Raw genomic sequence first — 21,763 nt, 5'->3', positions numbered from 1 at the left:
GGGATGGGGGGAAGGAAGGGAGAGATTTGGAACACAAGGTTTTGCAAGGATCAATGCTGAAAAATTATCATGCATATGTTTTGAAAATAAAAAGCTTTAATTTTTAAAAATTGTTAAGTTTAGGAATCTATAAAACAATTCAGTGTTCTGGACAAGAATTTATCTCTGTATTACTATAGCAAAATGTCATAGTTGAAAAAGTTCTTTATCTCTAAAGAGATAAAGTATTTCTTATGAAAAACAAGAATTTGAAAGTTTTTCTTTAAAAAACATCCACTGAATGTGCATTTCTTGGAAAGTACCTGGCAATAATTGAAAGATTCTCTTCTCCATCGTGATGCTGTGATAGCGTGAGTGCAAGAAGATTAATTTCCAACACAGCAATTTGGTTTCCAAACAAAGAGCTCAGCAAACAGAAAACCTGGAGGGACAGAATCAGGAAATCATATAGAGACATTAGCAAAAAGTGTAGTGATATATGTACACTGATTACCATAATCATGAATATAAACAGAGACAGAGTCTTCATCCAATTCAACTCAACAAACATTCAATAAGTAGCAAATGACGATTACACTCTTTTTGCTTGAAAGGAATTGAATCATATAGGACTAAAGGACTAGCACAACATCACACACAATTTACAAATTATTTGTATCAATAACTGGCAAGTCATTAAATTATTTAACCTTCAAACTGTTAGATAAATTCTGTTTCCCTTTAAAAAGTTCAAATTAAAGGTAATTGATATAGTGAGCTATTAAAATATTTATAAGAATGCCATTAAATGCTTTTTTACTCACCTTATGATTAACAGCTTTGTTCATTATTGCACATGATCCAGCAACTTTAATGCTGAGGTTACTGAAATCTTAATTTAAGAATAAAAAATGAAATTTATAAACAATGGAGAAATTTTTATTATTTTTAAATTAATACAGAATAAATATATTATCTCTCATAACTTGAATAGAGCAGAAACTTTAATTTGAAATTGAATTGGTTAGAATGCTTCATGAGGTAAATTTTAATGTAAAAGCATATTTTCTATAAGAAAAAGTATACTTTCTGCTTATATCAGATCAAAGAAAATATTCAAATTATCAAACAAGCTTAGGATGCTTAATCATCTTACCTTTAAAATATAAAACAGATTCTAATTCCAAGTTGTCCAAGTTAATTATGAATAAACCAGTAGAGCTTCCTATCCACAAGCATCTGGGGTTGACAGCAGGGAAGCTAATTTCAAAGGAAAATTTTTTAAAAATAGAACCTTAACATTTCATAGTATAATGTTTAAGAAACTTAGAAACCCCATTTCCCCCTTAAACCATGATTATTTGTTTCCTTTAGATGTTTAAATTATTATATTACAATCAACTCTATATCATCTCAACTAATGTATGGAAGTAGTGGTATTGTTAATAAAAATAATCACAAATAATCTTAAAGTAATTTATATTTGCTTTAGGAAGCAATTTAATCATTTTCTTCGGAAAATTTGTCTCTAATTACATTTTACTATTAAAATTGCTTTATATTTCTTTTTACTATTTTAATTTTTTTCTGGCAGTACCCACATGAATCAGAAGTAGGAAGCTAATATCTGCTTTGACAAGTCTTATATCTCAGATACATGGTCCAAAAAGATGAGAGACCTCTCTTTTCTTCTTAACAGATCAACAAATAGCTGCCTCAATTTTCCCCAAAAATGAATTGCCAATTAACTACTGTTTTTCTCTTCTTCTTTCTTACCCTTACATGATAATCTTCTGTGACTCTACCATGTCCTTCTTTGGAAGAATAAGAGGTTTCTTTTCTAGTCAGAGCATCCAGCTTTCTTTTTCTTCAGAAAGAGCCTCAAGTCTATTTTGTTTTGTTTTGTTTTGTTTTATTAATTTTATAATTATAATTTTTTTGACATTACATATGCATGGGTAATTTTTTTACAGCATTATCCCTTGTACTCACTTCTTTTCTGAACTTTCCTCTCCCTCCTTCTACCCCTCCCCTAGATGGCAGGCAATCCCATACATGTTACATGTGTTACAGTACAGCCTAAATACAATATATGTGTGTAAAACCAAGTTTCTTGTTGCACGGTAAGAATTGGGTTCAGAAGGTAAAAGTAACCTGGGTAGAAGACAATAGTGAAAACAGTTTACACTCATTTCCCAGTGTTCCTTCTCTGGGTATAGCTGATTCTGTCCATCATTGATCAACTGGAACTGAATTAGATCTCAAGTCTGTTTTAAGCTTTTATTATACAGCTAACTTTTCTCCCCTTTATGACACTAGTTCCCTTTGTAATATTCTGACAAGAGTCAAGTTTCTTCTCTTCTATCTTGAATTACTTTCTTTTTTCTCATTGAAACCTCACACCACTTTCCTTTAAGAATGCTCTCCCTAGCAACTTGGAGTCTGAAAACATGTCTTCCAAATCCCTTTACTTTCTCCTCCAGGAGGGAGATTTGGAATACAAGCAAAAGTTACTGGACTGTGGAATAGATATAAACTCTTATAAATCCTTGATGAAAGTCATTGCATAATTTTTTCAACTCTGCAAAATATCTAAAATTTTCAGTCTTATTTTTTAGGAATTTGGAAGTATTTATATGTTAATTTTAAGCACTTAAGTTAAAACTGTTCAGGTGAAATATCACCTCTTAATAATGACAACCTCACTCAATTCTTGATATTTGTCACAGGTTAATAAAATTGTTTTTTTTCCAGGCAAGTTTTATAGTGACTAGTTAACTCTTTCCAGTCATTATGCCTACAATTTGGGTACCTGCTACAAGACTAATGATCTAATTTGTTTATGAATGGTAACAAAATATAGGCATGAAATTCATGTAGATAGGTTCCTGAATGGCATTAATAACTAATATAATATGAATTACTGTTACTACTGAATATTTTTTTAAATTTCTATAAAAATATAATTAAATAGATAAATATAGCTACAAAATCTAACTAAAATAGATAAAAGCACTTGTCCACAACCGTAAAAGGAGTTAATGGAAATTGATATTTCCTGATTTTTCAACCAATCCTCTTTCCAATATATCAGGCTCTCTCTCTGATAACAAACATTGCGTTTCTCTCTTTAAAAACATGAAGAGCTTAAATCAGAATGACATTCTAAGCCATTTAATCTAACCCCACACTTACCACCTCATTTGACATATTACAGTCTGAGATACAAAGAAATGAGATGACTTTCCCATATCACCACATTAAGATCACACAATTATGGTCAAGAAGGAAAATTTTTTCCTAAACCAATGACAACTTCATGTCTTCTAAACCCTCTTCTAAATTCTCTACACATATTTATCCCAAATCTACATTGTATGATGAAGGTTATGTTCCAACTATACTGGTCAGTCCTAGTCTTTAAAGAGCAATTGCCTTTTTCTATGTAAGCATGTTAAAAACATGAGTTAAACAAAATAAAGTTTTAAATGGTCACATAAAGTTTTCCCCAGAGCACTAAGCATTTTGTCTGTGAAAGAAGTAGTTTTAGAAGAAATAGATAGGCAGGCAGGTGATACAGGAGATAGAACACCTGAAGTCAGAAGAACCTACTTATTAGCTGTGTGATTCTAGACAAGTAACTTAATCTCAATTGTCTCCTTGTACCAGAAGAAGAGGAGGAGAAGGGGAAAAGAAGAAATAGAAGGGGAGGAGGGAAAAGAGGAGAAGAAGAGAAAAAGGAGGAGGAGAAGAAAAAAATGGGAAGAGCAGGAAGAGGAGATAGAAGAGAAAGAGGAGAAGGAGAGGAAAGAGGAAGAAGAAAAGGAGGAAGAGGAGGAGGAAAATAAGAGGAAGAGGAGAAGGAAGACAGTGAAGAGAGAGCCTGCCTTAACAAAAAAAAAAAAAAAAAAAAAAGGAAGATCTGGCTTTAAGTTCTGTTTCTATCACATGCTTATGTGTGACTGAGCAAACCACTTAACCACTCTTTATGCCCTAAGACTGTAAATTGTCCAGCAGAAATTGCTAATCTACACTGGTAGGAGTTTACTTGCATGGAACTCCCTATAACTTCTGAAATCAGAAGACTTATTTAAAAAAAAAAGAAAAAAGAAAAAAAAGAAAAAAAAGAAAAAAAAAAGAAAAATAGTAGAGATTTCCCTTATAAAAAGCCCTATTGTTTAATTTAAAATACATTCTTAAAATTAAAAATAGTTATTCAAAAGAGAAAATGCTTCCATTTTATTTTAATTATCCTCTTTCTATGTAGTCCATTGGGAAAAAAAATTTTGTTTTTGATGGATGTTCTATGAGATTTTAATGTCTTCCTTTGTATGGTATTAGCAAAGTGCATCATACTTACATTTCACATTTTTCATTAACTGACGGAGTACAGCGTTCAATTCTCAATATAGGAAATGTTGTTTCTACTTTTCGTTCTTTTTTCAGCTCACTTAAGTAGGAAAGTCGATTCTCTTCAAGAAAACAGAATCAAAAGTAATTATCAAAGATTAGTAAAATTTAAATAATCATATAAAATGAAATTCTAATGTCTTGAATGTTAAGCTAATATATTAAAATATAAAATACAAAGAGTTCAAACTCATAGCTCTTAGACAAGTAAATTAGAACCTATATATTCTTAAAAGTGCAATATGACATATACTTCTAAGACTAAACTTCCAGGATCAGGTAAAGTTAAGATAATTTCTCTACTGTTAGATTTGGTTTGGTTTGGTTTTGGGTTTGGGGTGTGATTTTAGTTTGGGGGAAGAATGGGAATGGATAAGTGATTTCAAGATTTAATATCCAATGTAAATAAATCAGTATCACCTAAACTTTATTTGTATTCAAACTGAACATATATCAAAAGACTGAAGGGACAAAAGAAATTGTCATTCTCTGATTAACTGAAATCTTACAATTACTAGGCTTCTATATTGATGAAGGAAAAACTTTATATTTTCCTCATCCACATCAACTTCCCTGAAGCAAGAGGGGAGTTAAATTATTTGATTTCTCTTGTCAAAGCATAATTAAGAAATAATAGTAAAACAAAATATTGCTTCTCTCAAATGAATGACTCCTTGATCAGAAACCAAAATCAAGTAGTAGATTAGATTGGTCACTAAACATAGCCTATGGCAATTAATTCATTCTCCAAATAATGTGTTTATGATCACAAAAGTTTGGTTTATATTAGACATTTTGGGAAGCACATTAATTTCTTTAACAGGATAATAATATTTAAACTACTTCTAAATAATAAGCTTTAAGAAGTTCATCTTTAACTACTCACCATCTTACATTCAGTTCTTTGATAAAGCCTACTGCTACTTTAAAGTAATTCATACATCTTCCTTTAGTTATTTTGACACTAACACTGAGGCTATGTTCTAATCATGTCTCACCTGTCCATGGTAACTCAATCTCCTTCTTTCTACTAAGAGTGGCCTGTCATTAAATCTTCCTACTTTAACTAGAAGCATCTTCTCCACCAACCAAAATCATCTCCTTCACTTATAATTAGAAAGGCAGAGCAACTGCTCTTTGAGAAGGTAACAGTTATACCCAATCACCCTAATGAAGGCATCAGCATCTCCCCCAGAAAGGTGCCCTGATTAGAGCATGCAAAAGGAAGAAACGCCTGGGTCTCTGGGCTAGTATTCCTTGGCTGACCCATTATGGTATATTAATATACCATTATGGTATATTAAGCAGGCAAGCATTTTAAAAGGAATGAAAGCAAAAGAAGGAAGTGAAATCTCTTGATAGCATAGTAGTGATGCTTTAGAAACTCCATCTTTCCTTGTATCCAAGTTTACATTCTCTATGTTGTACAAATCTCTAAGAAATAATCATATATGGCAGAGTCAAGATGGCAGAGAGTAGGCACGACATTGGTGAGCTCTCCACACTTTCCCATTGAATCAACACTAGATCAAGCCTCTAAATGGATTTTGAAATACCAGGACCTACAAACATTTGAATGTAATAATGTAAATGTAATAATTTTCCAGCTGGAAAAACTTCAGAAAATATCTGTCTCAATGGGGCAAGGGAGAATGCAGCCCAGTGCAGAAGCAGCATGGAAAGGTCCCTCACAGGGAATCTACGGGAGACTCTTAACCAAAATATAGCAGTGTTGGCTACTCTGTCCTGGTTCAAAAGGCCAGTAGATCAACAGACCAGCTATGAGACCCTCCACCATAACTATAGAAGGCAAATTGTAATACCCTGAACCCCAACATAACAGGCAAGACTTGGCCAGGCCCATGGAGCCCAATGAGGAAGCCTGCAGCAACACCAGTCCCAGCCCAGTTAGTAAGATGCCCATGTTGCCCTACAGAGGAAGCTTGGGACAATCTCCCTGTGCCCTAAGAGTAAACCTCAACTTTCAAAAAAGCAAAAAAGAGCTCTGACCACGGAGAGCTATGGAAATAGGGAAGATCAGAATACAAACCTAGAAGAGGACATCAAAGGCAAAATGCCTTCAGGTGAAGCCTCAAAGGGGAATATGAATAGGTCTCTAGTTCAAAAAGCTCTCTTAGAAACTTTCAAAAAAAAAAAAAGATCTTAAAAAAGAGAAGAAAATAGGGAAAATAAATAAGAGCTTTACAGGAGAATTATGAAAGTTGGAGAGGAAACCAATACTTTGGAAAAGGAAGCACAGAAATTTACTGAAGAAAACAACTCCATAAAAAATAAAAGCTGGTGAAACAGAAAAATATAAATAATAAAGAAAACAACTTCTTAAAAAACCTACAACACCCATCCATATTAAAAACACTTGAAAGCATAAGAATAAATGGCATTTTCCTTAAAATGATAAATAGTATCTACCTAGCAAGTATTATATATAATGAGGATAAGTTAGAAGCATTCTCAACAAGATCAGGAGTGAAACAAAGTTGCCCATTATCACCACTATTATTCAATATTGTACTAGAAATGTTAGCTTTAAAAATGAGAAGAAAAAAGGAATTGAAGGAATTAGAGCAAGTAATGAGGAAACAAAACTATGATTCTTTGCAAATTATATGATGATATATTTAGAAAATCCTAGAGAATCAAATAAAAAACTACTAGAAACAACTAACAACTTTAGCAAAGTTGCAGGACATAAAATAAACGCATATAAATCATTGGTATTTCTATATGTCACCAACAAAGCCTAGCAGCAAGAGATAGGAGAAATTCTTTTTAAAATAACTGTAGATAATATAAAATATTTGAGAGTCTATCTGCCAAGAAAAAGCCAGGAACTAAATGAACAGAATTACAAAACATTTTCCACACAAATAAAGTTATATCTAAACAATTGGAAGAATATCAAGTGCTCATGGGTAGGCTAAGTTAATATAATATAAAGCAGCACTTGGTACTGGCTAAAAAATAGAGTAGTGGATCAATGGAATAAGTTAGGTTCACAAGATGCAACAGTCATTGACTGTAGTAATCTAGAGTTTGATAAACCCAAAGACTCCAACTTCTGGATTAGAACTCACTATCTGACAAAAATTATTGGAAAATACGGCAGAAAGTAGACATTGACAAAAGGTCAAAAGGGGTTCATGATTTAGACATAAAAGATGATGCTATAAGCAAATTAGAAGAACAAGGGATAATTTTTCTCTCAGATTTGTGAAGAAGAGAGGAATTTATGGCCAAAGAAGAACTAAAGAACATTATGAAATATAAAATTGATAATTTTGATTATATTAAATTAAAAAGGGTTTGTACAAATAAAACCAATGCTGTCACAATTATAAGGGAAGCAAAAAGTTAGGGGGAAATTTTTACAACCAGTGCTTCTGATAAAGACCTCATTTCTAAGATATAGAGAGAATTGACTCAAATTTTTAAGAATACAAGTCATTCCCCAATTGATTAAATGAAGAAATTAAAGCCATTTCTAATCATATGAAAAAATACTCTAACTCACTATTTATTACAGAAATGCAAATTGAGACAAGTCTGAAGTATCACTTCATATCTCTCAGATTGGATAAGATAACCAGAAAAGATAATGATAAATGTTGGAGCAGATGTGGGAAAACTGGGATACATACATTATTTGTGGAGTTGTGAGGTGATCTAATCATTTTGGAGAGCAATTTGGAACTATGCCCAAATGTCTAATGAACTATACATACCCTTTGATCCAGCACTGTCTCTACTGGGTCTGTATCCCAAAAGAGATCATCAAAAAGGGAAAAGACCCACATGTACAAAAATGTAGCAGACCTTTTGGTAGTGTTAAGGAACTTGAAATGGAGTGGATGCCCCTCAGTTGGGGAATGGCTGAGTAAGTTATGTTATATTAATGTAATGGGATATTATTATTATATAAGAAATAATCATAAGAATGATTTCTGAAAAGCCTGTAAAGACTTAACTTGAACTGATGCTAAGTGAAAAGAGCAAAACCAAGAAAACATTGTACATAATAACAAGATTATATGTGATGGACTTGGATCTTTTCAACAATGAGGTGATTCAAGGCAACTCCAATAGACTTTGTGATGGAAAATGCTGTCCACATCCAGAAAGAGAACTATGAAGTTCATCTTTTTTGTTGTTACTGTTTGTTTGCATGGTTTTTTTTCTCTGTTTTCCCTTGTGTTTTTTTTTCCCTTTTGATCTGAATTTTTATCACCATGACAGATAGAAATATGTTTAGAAAAAATGCACATGTTTAACCTATATCAAATTGCTTGCTGTCTTGAGAAACGAGGAGAGAAGAGAGGGAGAAAAATTTGGAAGACAAGATTTTGTGAAGGTATTAGAAAAATAAACTACTACTAAAAAAAAAAAAAAAGAAAAATATCATATATATTGAACTATAATGAAACTACTTGAGATCTTAAACCTAGAAATATATAAGAATGAGTAGCAATGACTGTCACCAGGAGAATAACAGTTGTGCCTTTTTGACATCAATTTCGAGCCCTTCCCTGGTCTCTCAGGTACAACTATTAGAAGTCAAGGAAGCCTGATAATAATGCAGACCCTGTCTTTTTTTTTTTTTACTTTTTAAACAAAGAATCTTATTTTTATTAATCTTTAGTCTTTACATCATGTTCCTTTCCAAATATATTTCTCTGACCCTCTCTCCCCAATAAGTTAAAGGTGTAAGTAACCTGGGTAGATAGACAGTAGTGCTAACAATTTACATTCACTTCCCAGTGTTCCTTCTCTGGGTGTCCATCATTGATCAACTGGAAGTGAGATGGATCTTCTTTATGTTAAAGATATCCACTTCCATCAGAATACATTTTCATACAATTTTGAAGTGTACAGCGATCTTCTGGTTCTATTCATTTCACTCAGCATCAGTTGATATAAGTCTCTCCAAGCCTCTCTGTATTCCTCCTGCTGGTCATTTCTTACAGAGCAATAATATTCCATAACCTTCATATACCATAATTTACCCAACCATTCTCCAATTGATGGACATCCATTCAACTTCCAGTTTCTAGCTACAACAAAAAGAGCTGCCACAAACATTTTGGCACATACAGGTCCCTTTCCACTCTTTAGTATTTCTTTGGGATATAATCCCAATAACAGCAATGTTGGGTCAAAGGGTATGCACAGTTTGATAATTTTTTGGGCTAGTTCCAAATTACTCTCCAGAATGGCTGGATTCTTTCACAACTCCACCAACAATGTATCAGTGTCCCAGTTTTCCCACATCCCCTCCAACATTCATCATTATTTGTTCCTGTCATCTTAGCCAATCTGACAGGTGTGTAGTGGTATCTCAGAGTTGTCTTAATTTGCATTTCTCTGATCAATAGTGATTTGGAACACCCTTTCATATGAGTGGATATAGTTTCAATTTCATCATCTGAGAACTGTCTGTTAATATCCTTTGACCATTTATCAATTGGAGAATGGTTTGATTTCTTATAAATTAGGGTCAGTTCTCTATATATTTTGGAAATGAGACCTTTGTCAGAACCTTTAACTTTAAAAATATTTTCCCAATTTGTTACTTCCCTTCTAATCTTGTTTGCATTAGTATTGTTTGTACAGAAACTTTTTAGTTTGATGTAATCAAAATCTTCTATTTTGTGATCAATAATGATCTCTAGTTCTCCTCTGGTCATAAATTCCTTCCTCCTCCACAGGTCTGAAAGGTAGACTATTCTCTGTTCCTCTAATCTATTTATTATCTCATTCTTTATGCCTAAATCATGGACCCATTTTGATCTTATCTTGGTATATGGTGCTAAGTGTGGATCCATATCTAATTTCTGCCATACTAATTTCCAGTTTTCCCAACAGTTTTTTCCAAATAATGAATTTTTATCCCTAATGTTGGTATCTTTGGGTTCATCAAAGACTAGATTGCTATAGATGTACCCTTTTTTGTCCTTTGTATCTAATCTGTTCCACTGATCTACCGGTCTATTTCTTAGCCAATACCAAATGGTTTTGGTGACTGCTGCTATATAATATAGCTTTAGATCAGGTACACTTAGACCACCTTCCTCTGACTTTTTTTTTCATTAGTTCCCTTGCAATTCTCGACCTTTTATTCTTCCATAGGAATTTTGTTGTTATTTTTTCTAGGTCATTAAAATAGTTTCTTGGGAGTCTGATTGGTATAGCACGAAATAAATAGATTAGTTTGGGGAGTATTATCATCTTTATTATATTCACTCGGCCTATCCAAGAGCACTGAATGTCTTTCCAATTATTTAAATCTGACTTTATTTTTGTGGCAAATGTTTCATAATTTTGCTCATATAATTCCTGACTATTCTTTGGTAGATGGATTCCCAAATACTTTATACTCTCAACATTTGTTTGGAATGGAATTTCTCTTTGTGTCTCTTGCTGTTGCATTTTGTTGGTGATATATAAAAATGCTGAGGATTTATGTGGATTTATTTTGTATCCTGCCACTTTGCTAAAATTCTGAATTATTTCTAATAGCTTTTTAGCAGCGTCTTTGGGGTTCTCTAAATATACCATCATGTCATCTGCAAAGAGTGATAGTTTGATTTCCTCATTTCCTACTCTAATTCCTTGAATCTCTTTCTCGGCTCTTATTGCCGAGGCTAGCGTTTCTAGTACTATATTGAATAGTAATGGTGATAGTGGGCAACCTTGTTTAACTCCTGATCTTACTGGGAAAGGTTGCAGTTTATTTCTATTGCATATTATGCTTACTGACGGTTGTAAATATATGCTTCTGATTATTCTAAGGAATAGTCCATTTATTCCTATACTCTCAAGCGTTTTTAGTAGGAATGGATGTTGGATTTTGTCAAATGCTTTTTCTGCATCTATTGAGATGATCATATGGTTTTTATTAATTTGATTATTAATATGGTCAATTATACTAATAGTTTTCCTAATATTAAATCAGCCCTGCATTCCTGGTATAAATCCTACTTGATCACAGTGTATTATCCTGGGGATGATTTTCTGAAGTCTTTTGCTAATATCTTATTTAAGATTTTAGCATCAATATTCATTGAGGAAATTGGTCTATAATTTTCTTTCTCAGTTTTCGATCGACCTGGTTTAGGTATCAGTACCATGTCTGTGTCATAAAAGGAGTTTGGTAGGACTCCTTCATCCCCTATTTTTTCAAATAGTTTATATAGCATTGGGGCTAATTATTCTTTAAATGTTTGGTAGAATTCACATGTAAATCCATCTGGTCCTGGGGATTTTTTCTTGGGGAGTTGATTAATAGCTTGTTCTATTTCTTTTTCTGAAATGGTACTATTTAAGCAATTTGTCTCCTCCTCTGTTAATCTAGGAAGCCTGTATTTTTGGAGAAAGTCATCCATTTCACTTAAGTTATCAAATTTATTGGCATAAAGTTGGGCAAAGTAACTCCTTATTATTTCTCTAATTTCCTCTTCATTGGTGGAAAGATCCCCCTTTTCATTTGTAAGACTAACAATTTGATTTTCCTCTTTCCTTTTTCTGATCAGATTTACCAAAGGTTTATCTATTTTATTGGCTTTTTCATAAAACCAACTCTTGGTTTTATTTATTAATTCAATAGTTTTTTTTACTTTCAATATTATTGATTTCTCCTTTTAATTTTTGTATTTCAAGTTTAATTTTTGGTTGGGGGGGTTTAATTTGGTCTTTTTCTAGCTGACCCTGTCTTTCTTAAGAAATAAATTTTCTAGAACTCCCAACAACAACAAAAAATCTCTCCTCCAAATTCCAAAAACACTTCATTTTGGGGTATACATGAATCTTACTTTTTATTATCCTGAAGTATAGTTATTTCTGAATAAATAATATGATACTGTCTTACTGATCATTATTCTCAACTCATTGATTGCACAGCATAAAATTCAAGGACTGAACTCTTCATAAAAGCCTCATAGCTGAGAGTTAATATGCTGTCTTAATTTTCAAAGTGCTGACTTGTCAAATTTGTTGAAATTAGTACTCTATTACCTTCTCTTACCACACCGTCAATTCCATCTTCTCTCATAAGTCCTACTTTAAGATTACTTTAAAAGTCCTATTTGAAATACCTTGTCTATTTAGCAGACTTTATGCAGCACAACCTCAGAACAATTTTATAAGGTACATTTGGATTTCCATCTTCCCATGAGAAGCCCCATTAATATGATGGAAGAAAGGAAGAAATTTCATTGTAAAATATGCTAACATTTGCTATTCAGACAAAAAACTATTTCAGTTGGAACGGGAAAGAATAATAATTCCAATAAGGTAGCAATACACTTACAAGAGTTTATAATACCTCCATCATATTATGGGACTTGGCCTTAATAATTCCTTAGTAATTCCCAAATTTGTACCTCTTGGGGTCATCATGGCCAGACTCAAGATAGATTCCTGAAGCCACTTTTTATTATATAGATGTTCTCAGCACTTTGCATTTGCTACTGTCCCTAGAATGTTTTCTTAATTTCTCTCTGATAAGTGTTGACCCTCTTTTTCTATTCTAAGCCTATCTAACTCTAATCCACTAAGAAATCTTCAGCCCAAAAGAATCAGTTCATACCTGTTGCTATTCCTTTCTTTGTATTTTTACATCTGTCCTGAATATGGCATTGTCTTCTACTTATTTTCTACCATATCAGACTATCAAAATGATAGTTACTCACCAAAATGATGGGGTATAGGGTGATACCCCAAAAGTATGTTGGGGTTAGAAGCAGTATCAGGAATCATCTCAAAAGAATTTGTAAGTAAAGATACCCTTCAAATCAAGTGGCAAAGATTTTATCACACTGCTAAGAGCAGGCCAGATTCATAAAGATGTTTAAGGATAAGGGTTTTAGCAATTAACAAGGGGAAAGAAAAGTTCCCTCGTAAAACCAACAATTAACAAAATAAAAACATCATTAGAAGGGAGTACACCATGGCAGGCTACCCTAAAAAGGAATTTAGCTGTAACAAGGAGTCCACCACTGACTGATAAGGTAAATTCATTGAGAAGTTTAACAAGGATCTGCAGTATGAGCAAATCTTTTATAGAGGAAATACAAATGGGAGGGGATGGGGCAGTGGATGACATCATAACTTGGCTTTCTTATTGGATATAATAAAGGTGGGATTTCCAGAGACTTCCACCTGAGGTGGAACTGTAATCAAAAGTTCACTTGAATAAAAGGCCTACTTTAGAACAAAAGGCCTAAACAAAATCAAAAGGGTCCACTTATAATCCTATCAGTACTCCTCTCTGCTTGCCTCAGGAAGTAGCTAGAATTCCAGATTGCTTACAGATACAAGTTTTCTCTGCCAATGCCCACCTGGAAACCTAAGACCTCATCAATGACAAACCTCTGCACACAATAAGTGCTTAGTCATTTTTGCTAATATATGCACAAAGACATGACATATATAAGTATTCTAGAAATGTTACCTTTTTGGCTATGTTGTGCTAATTTGATCTTTTTATTGAAGAAAATCTCTTGTTTTTTCCTTAGGTCAAATTGGGTTACCCATCGATAATGATGCTCACTGATCAAACTGAAGATCCAAACCTGAAAAGGTAAAACAAAAAAGATGTCAAATTTATTTGAAAAAATATATCTAAATGTGATAAAGAATTCAAAACTTCATGAGATATAATGCTATCTTACTTTCTTATTTTAATTTTCCTTTTGATGATTACACTTGCTTCCCTTTTAAGATTCTCTCATTTCATGTCACCTTAAAAAATTTATCATTTTCTTTTGAGTCTGCCTGACATTTATTTTTGGTATTGCAATATTTATTAATATTATTTTCATTTTTTTCAATGAGGTCCAAATAAAAATAACCCTGGAACAAATTTTTTCTGGAACAATTAACCCTGGAACAATTATTTCTTTATATTCAACATTTTAGAGACTATTACAGAGGTGAATAAAATTACATTCCTCCCAGAATTTTTCATTTTTCTTTTCTGTCATGTTAGGCAATCTGATAAGTATGAAAAAGTGAAACCTCAGTGTTGTTTCAATTTGTATTTAGTGATTTAGAGTACTTTAATGTAACTATTGATAGTTTTGATTTCTCTTCTAAAAACTGCCTGATCATATCTTTTAACAGTTTGTCAATCGGGAGATGGCTCTTATTTTTATAAATTAGGCTTATATATTTGAGAAATGAGGGCTTTATCAAAAAACTTGCTGTAAATTTTTTTTTCTAATTTTTGCTTCTAATTTTGGCTGCATTACTTTTGTTTCTGCAAAAAATGTTTTAATTTCATGTAATCAGAATTATCTATTTTACTACCCATGATCCCCTCTATCTCTTAGTTATAAACTGTTTCCTTATCCATAAATCCAATAGGTAAAATTTTCCATGCTACCCTAATTGGTTATATTACCACTCTTAATATCTAAATCATATCTACATTTTGACATTATTTCAGTAGACAGTGTGAAATGCTGGTCCATATCTAGTTTCTCCCAAACTTCTGCCAGTTTTCATCAAATAGTAAATTCTTGTCCCACTAGCTCAGATCTTTGGTTTTATCAAACACGAGATTATTATGGTCATTTGCTACTGTGTATGATGCAGCTAATCTAGGTGCTATTCTTCTATAGCATATGGTGATGTGCTTACAAAGTTTCTGCCCAGTCATTGTGTAATCTACTTTGATCAAGTCTAGATTCCAGAAGAATGACTTTTCTGTAATTTCTAATAGCAATATCCTACTTTTGAATCACCATCATATATCCCTCCATCAGTGTTTCTTTTATGGAGCTGAATCCCCACAGAAGATTATTTTTATATTCTTATATCTTAGCTGTTTCACAGGCTCCATTCATGGTTAAACTGCTTTCAGTTATAGTCAAAAAATCCAGTGGTGTATATGTAACTTGTACTAGTATTTTCAGCGCAGTTCCAACCATGTCATCCCTGTACTCAATAATTAACTAACTCTTCACGCCTCCTTTTACCTCCAAGATCAACCAAAAAATCACTGTTTATCTTTTCAAGCCCTTTATGACAAGGTCTTTAGTCTTTTGGCACTTTACTTCCTTCCACCCCAACAATTCTGCCATTCTCTCCATTTCTCTCACAGACACACCAACTCTCAGCTCCATTTCTTTCCACTGACTTTTCTTCCACCTGGAATATTCTCCTTATTCATCTCTGATCCCTGGCTTCCTGGCTTCCTTCAAATCTCAGTTCAAATCCCATCACTCAGCTAGAGTTCTTTCCTGGTATTTCCCATGGCTAGTGTCTTCCCTCTGAGATTACCTATAATTTGTCTTGTATACATCTTCTTTGTGCATAATTGAATGCATAGTGTCTCATCGCTTAACATGGTGAAATTTGATTGTGAACTCCCAAAGACTAATCACATTAATATAAACTGTGTAGACACCCAACTGACTTAACCTTCTACAGATCAGAATTCCCAGGCAAGGCAGCTGTCAAACTTAGTTCCATCAGCCACAGAGACCACACGCATGGTTATTAGTTATAATTCTGGAATTTGCATTAGGTAAAAGTTTTTAATAATTTTGGGATCTCCATCTTCTCCCTTTTTAGATCCTTCAATTTTCAAGTTATTTCACCTAATCTAAGTCTTCAGGATGATATGTAACTTTTTTGGTTTGGGTTTTTTTTTTTAAATAATTGTCCCACATTAATTAACAATATATTGTAATGTCTGAAAAGTAGCTGCATAATTAACAAAAACACAATAAGAAACTCTTACAGTTATTTCCAATTCTGTTATGATTTGATGATATCATTCACATCTTCCATCCATTTCATGGACATTTATGGTTTTATCTGATCCTATGATAAGGGGCATAGGCACAGAAGCATTTTTAACAGATAAAGAAGGATGCTGGTCAGAATGCTAACACAATTCATGGAGTCATCAGAGTTCCTGGGTTCCTGCCAAGCTTTCATAGCTATCATAGTGGTCTCAGGGTATATACAGCTTCTGCTTGCACAATACCTTAGCCGGCATTCCCTTCTTTTGCCATCCCTCCTACTCTATGATGTTGACAATGGTTTGATCTTTGAGGGGGCAGTTACTGTTGTTGTCATTGTTATCCTTTTTACTAAATGATGCCTTTTCATTAAATGTGGTGAAAAGAGCACTAGGATTAGAGTTAGAAGAACTTAGAAGTCCTGGCACCCCTATCAGCTGAATGATGTGGGACAAGTCATTTAATTTCTCTCAGGCTACAGTTGAGGGGGATGGAAGTTGAGAGCTGCCAAAGGAACACATATTAAATAGATTCCTTATAAAACTAAATATCTATGAAAATGATTTCTCCATCAGTTTAAACCCAAGGGTAGATTTCACTCAACTTAATAATATTCTAATTTCTAAAATTGTTCTATCTTTGCAAATAGATGTGTCATATTTTCCAAAAATGTTATATGCATCAAATATGACTGCTCTGAGTTGTTTGACAGATCCCCAGAGATGAAGCTGATACAGTTCTTTCCCTGTCAGGCAACAACTTGCATTCATTTGATATAGGTAATTTAAGTAAAAAAAAAAAAAAAAAAAAAAATGTAGTATTAAATACAAAGCTGAATGAACCCTTACCTCCACTAACTATATTTGAAGATTCCTTGAGGGAGTTCCTTCAGTCAGTCTCAAATCCCTATCATGCAAGTTTACTTTTCTTATCTAAATTTAGGTTCCAAATATAAGTGAAAATAAAGTCAGTATGACTCCACCAAGATTTTTATCCTAGAGACTTGAGCATCTGGATCTGATCAAGATCATAAGATTTAGAACAATTTTAGGCAATTTTTTCATCAGAGAAAATTTGCATCATGCACTCTTTTCTATGTATAATTTCATTAGTTAGTCATTACGTATTTATTAAGCAGGAACTGTGCTAGGGATACAAAGGGGAAAGGCAAATCTTTGCTTTCAAGGAACTCATAGTCTAACAGAAGAGACAACATGTAAACAACTATGTACAAACAAGATATATGCAGGATAAAATGGGGATCCACCAATGGAGGGAAGACACTGGCATTAAGGAGAATAGTGATGTAAACTATCCCCCTGATCTTTGGGAAAGAAGCGTAGGTAAGGCTCTGATGTAAACTGTGTCCCCTTTAATCTTTGGGGGAAGAATGGTCCTGGGTCCCAACCCTCCAGTTCATAGGGAAACCTCCCAGATAGTAATCTCATTCAATTGGAGATCTTGGTCTGGGGAATAATCACTACCCTTTATTGGATTGAAAATTAGTCCCTCAAATTGCTCCCTGGCTCAAGGCCAAAAAAAAAAAAAAAAAACAATATAATCAAACACTCTGTGACAAAACTTTTATAAATAATCCTAACAGGATTTTGCCTGCTAAAAAAACTGCTTTCTTAGTGTAAAAAACTCACTTTTTGCCACAAACCTCATCTCTTTCATTCTGGTTTGTGAATTCTTTCGCAAAGCCTGGGACCAGCCAGAGGACCCCATTGCTGTCAGGGGATCTCTCAACCCTCATTTCTCATAAAAGGAAAAAAGCCCCTTTTAGAAGATGAGATTTTAAATGGTACTTGAAGGGAACCAGGGAAATCAGGAGATAGATATGAAAAGAGAAAGAATTCCAAGCATGGAGAAAGCCAGTAAAAAAACACGAACTTGAAAAATGGAGAATCATGTGTAAGCTTAACAATAATTTATACTTAAATATTTTTAAACAATGCTCTCACCTGGCCATCAGAATTCCCAGTAATAAATTGTTCCTTTTCTTCATAAATGAACAAAGTTAGGAGAGGATAGGCTATACAAAAGAACATAATTACCTTTATTTAAAGGTATATATTTTTAAGATAAAAACATTAACAGTTTCTATTTTTTAAATAAGTCTGAAAAATCAAATTAAATTTTCCCACAAAAGGAGTTATTTTAAAACGCTTAGAATGAATTCTGCTCCTTTTAAAAATACATGGACATAAGAGAAGTTATCTCAAATAAAAAGATGGCATATCAATTCAATTATTCCAAAGCTAGAAATGTTAGAGTGTTCCTGGCTTAAAGTCTTATATAGGATTCTTATAATTCTTAATAAATATTTTATTAAATAAATGAATATTAAAACAACTTGAATTCATTAATTCTAAGAAATTTACATATACCACTTTGGAAGTACCCTCTGCCCCTTAAGGCTCTTCCCTCTAATTGGGGAACAGAGAGTTTCTCTCAGAATTTCTATTTAAGAAAAGCAGACAGATCACTCTTCATTTCCCACCAGGCTGCACTCCTCTGGACCTTATCACTCCCTGGACCTCATCACTCCCCTGCTAGCAAACCTTCTGAGGTTTCTTACTGTCTCTAAGAAAACATAGAAACTTTCACTGTGGTATTTAAAGTCCTCTACAACCAGGCTCCAACCTATATTTCTATGCAATTATTATTTTCCCATCACAAACTCTGGCTTATACACCAAAGAAATGACTGGGGAAGGAAATAATGTAAATTGTTTCATGTGACTGAGCCAACTAATACCTAACTGTTTGATTTCCATCTCTGGAAACAATAACTCAACTGAATCAAGTGATGTTATTTCGTTGTCTTTTAAAATTTTTTTAAATTAATAAAAATCTACCTTCTCTCCTATGTCACCCTCCCATTGGGAGAGGGGGGAAAAAAAACTAAATTATAAGAAATATATATAGACTACCACATTCTGACATATTCTGACCATCAAAAATGACTTGAAAAGACAGTCATTATCATTCAGTTCTTTCATACATGTATCTGAAAAAGAGTTTTCTCTTCTATCCATCCTCCATTGTCATTTCCCCAGCAACAGAGGCATTTTTCCCTTTAATCTGGTTTAGCCTTTTGAAACTTTTAATCTGAAACTTAATCATAAAGTATTGAAATGTAAAAGTTTACCTGTTATTACTGCTGAATTGTATACCAATAATCCAGCACAGTGATCCCAGACCTTTTGGGGAAATATGCACATATGTAGTTTAGAAAATATTAGAACTTGGAAGGCTTTCATAAAATAAAATTATTTACAACAAATACCATATTATGAGAAATGGATGGGCATTTATTTGGTTTCCATAGTTAGAATAAATTGGAGAAATGAAACTTAAATTAGAAAATTTCAACCCACAAGGACCTCGGAGGTGATGAGGGATGCAGGTTATGTCTCCCAAGAGAATATAAAAATGTAAGCTCCTTGGGGGTGAGGACAGGGTTTTATAATCTGGGATAGTGGCCTGAGATTTGAAAAGAATTTTTTATTGTTTGCCCCTAACTTTCTACTCTTATCTTCTCTTTCTATAAAGGAGGGTCCACAGGATTTAGTGGGAAACACCTTACTCTATTAAGCATTTGATAGCCTCAGGCTTTCTTACCTCTTTTTTTTTTTTTTTTTTTTTTTTTTTTAAAGAGACTGTGATTTAGAAACTCCAGCTTAAGGGGAAAGGGGCTGGGGAATTGGGGAGGGGAAATCGGCATTAGGGAATGTCGTTTGCCTGGATGTGTGTGTTTCTGACTCTCAAACTATGCTTTGTGTGTCAGAGACTGTGCACCTTTCTTATGAGAAAGTATTTTTTTGTTACACTCATACTCGGACTTAACTATTATTATAAATTAACATAATAGTAATTACTATTATTATAAAGAATAGTAAGAAAATCCAGAATAGAAATAGTAAGATCATTAGAACATTTGTTAAAAAATGATGTCAAACATTGATACATTGCTGGTGGAGTTGCGAAAGAATCCAGCCATTCTGGAGAGCAATCTGGAATTATGCCCAAAAAGTTATCAAACTGTGCATACCCTTTGACCCAGCAGCGCTACTGCTGGGATTATATCCCAAAGAAATACTAAAGAGCGGAAAGAGACATATATGTGCCAAAATGTTTGTGGCAGCTCTTTTTGTTGTAGCTAGAAACTGGAAGATGAATGGATGTCCATCAGTTGGAGAATGGTTGGGTAAATTGTGGTATATGAAGGTTATGGAATATTATTGCTCTGTAAGAAATGACCAGCAGGAGGAATACAGAGAGGCCTGGAGAGACTTACATCAACTGTTGCTGAGTGAAATGAGCAGAACCAGAAGATCACTGTACACTTCAACAACAATACTGTATGAGGATGTATTCTGATGGAAGTGGAAATCTTCAACATAAAGAAAAACCAACTCACTTCCAGTTGATCAATGATGGACAGAGGTAGCTACACCCAGAGAAGAAACACTGGGAAGTGAATGTAAATTGTTAGCACTAATATTTGTCTGCCCAGGTTGCATATACCTTCGGATTCTAATGTTTATTGTGCAACAAGAAAATGGTATTTACACACATGTATTGTACCTAAACTATATTGTAACACATGTAAAATGTATGGGATTGCCTGTCATCGGGGGGAGGGAATAGAGGGAGGGGAGGATAATTTGGAAAAATGAATACAAGGGATAATATTATAAAATATATATATATATAATAAAAAATTTTAAAAAATGATGTCAAAGAAAGCAAATTATTATTAATAAATAATAGTAAGTTATTATTAATAGTATTCTTTACTATTAACTACAGGATTAGTTAATAGTGACCACTAAACTACTATCCCACAAATATCTTAGCCAGTTGCTAGTCATAGAAAAATAACATTAGTCATAAAGAGAATTCATCAAAAAATATTTATAAACCAGGCAGTGAGCAAGGTATTGATAATAATGATAGAAAGAATGAAAAGATAGTAAGAAAATCCAGAATAGAAATAGTAAGATCATTAAAACACTTGTTTAAAAAATGATGTCAAAGAAAGCAAAACACCATAGAAGCTATTATGAGATTCTAGTTTAGAATTTCCAGGACCAGAAAATGTGTATGAACTACAAAAAAAAAAAAAAAAAAAAAAAAATCAATTGCCAGCAGGATTCAAAAATGACCCAATCACCAGAATATTTCTTAGATGAAGGACAGCCTTAACAATATGGATCATGATATATTTAAGATCATTCCAAGCCAAAATACTTCTACCAGAAACCTAATCCTGAGTGTGAATTTGATCCCAAACTTTAAAGAGACATCAGATCAGATCAGATCAGTTTTAATTTGACATATCCAGTAAATCAACTTCTTTTCTTATTATTTCATGATTCTAAATGGAAGGGAAAAGCTCTCTATTCTTTAAAAAAAAAAAAAAAGTCAATTTAAACAGTAGTTTAATGAGTCATTTTCTTACCTTAAAGCTTCTGTCTTCAGACACTGATATTATTATATTTTTTTGCCAGGTACAAAATTCAACTGCAGTAACTGGACCAATATGACCTTTCAGCTCAGTTAATATAGTTTCAGACTGTAATTGATAGAAGAAACTTCCTT

The 21,763-nt window shown here is 33.2% G+C and overlaps 1 protein-coding gene across 3 annotated transcripts in view; it reads right to left on the bottom strand.

Annotated features, from left to right (window-relative positions):
• Positions 1-21,763, bottom strand: part of WDR27 (WD repeat domain 27) — a 241,045-nt gene that overhangs the window by 211,601 nt on the left and 7,681 nt on the right. For all 3 annotated transcript variants that reach the window (XM_074309285.1, XM_074309286.1, XM_074309287.1), the window contains exons 5-12: positions 21,624-21,737; positions 19,308-19,359; positions 18,119-18,189; positions 13,856-13,976; positions 4,340-4,451; positions 1,136-1,239; positions 804-871; positions 303-421 (exon numbers count right to left, since the gene is read on the bottom strand). In XM_074309285.1, coding sequence (XP_074165386.1) covers positions 303-421; positions 804-871; positions 1,136-1,239; positions 4,340-4,451; positions 13,856-13,976; positions 18,119-18,189; positions 19,308-19,359; positions 21,624-21,737 — 761 coding nt within the window. The remainder of the gene's footprint in view (positions 1-302; positions 422-803; positions 872-1,135; positions 1,240-4,339; positions 4,452-13,855; positions 13,977-18,118; positions 18,190-19,307; positions 19,360-21,623; positions 21,738-21,763) is intronic.

The sequence above is a fragment of the Sminthopsis crassicaudata genome, chromosome 4 (assembly GCF_048593235.1).
Source record: "Sminthopsis crassicaudata isolate SCR6 chromosome 4, ASM4859323v1, whole genome shotgun sequence".
Lineage (NCBI taxonomy): Eukaryota > Metazoa > Chordata > Mammalia > Dasyuromorphia > Dasyuridae > Sminthopsis > Sminthopsis crassicaudata.
This window is presented reverse-complemented; position numbering and strand designations above follow the sequence as displayed.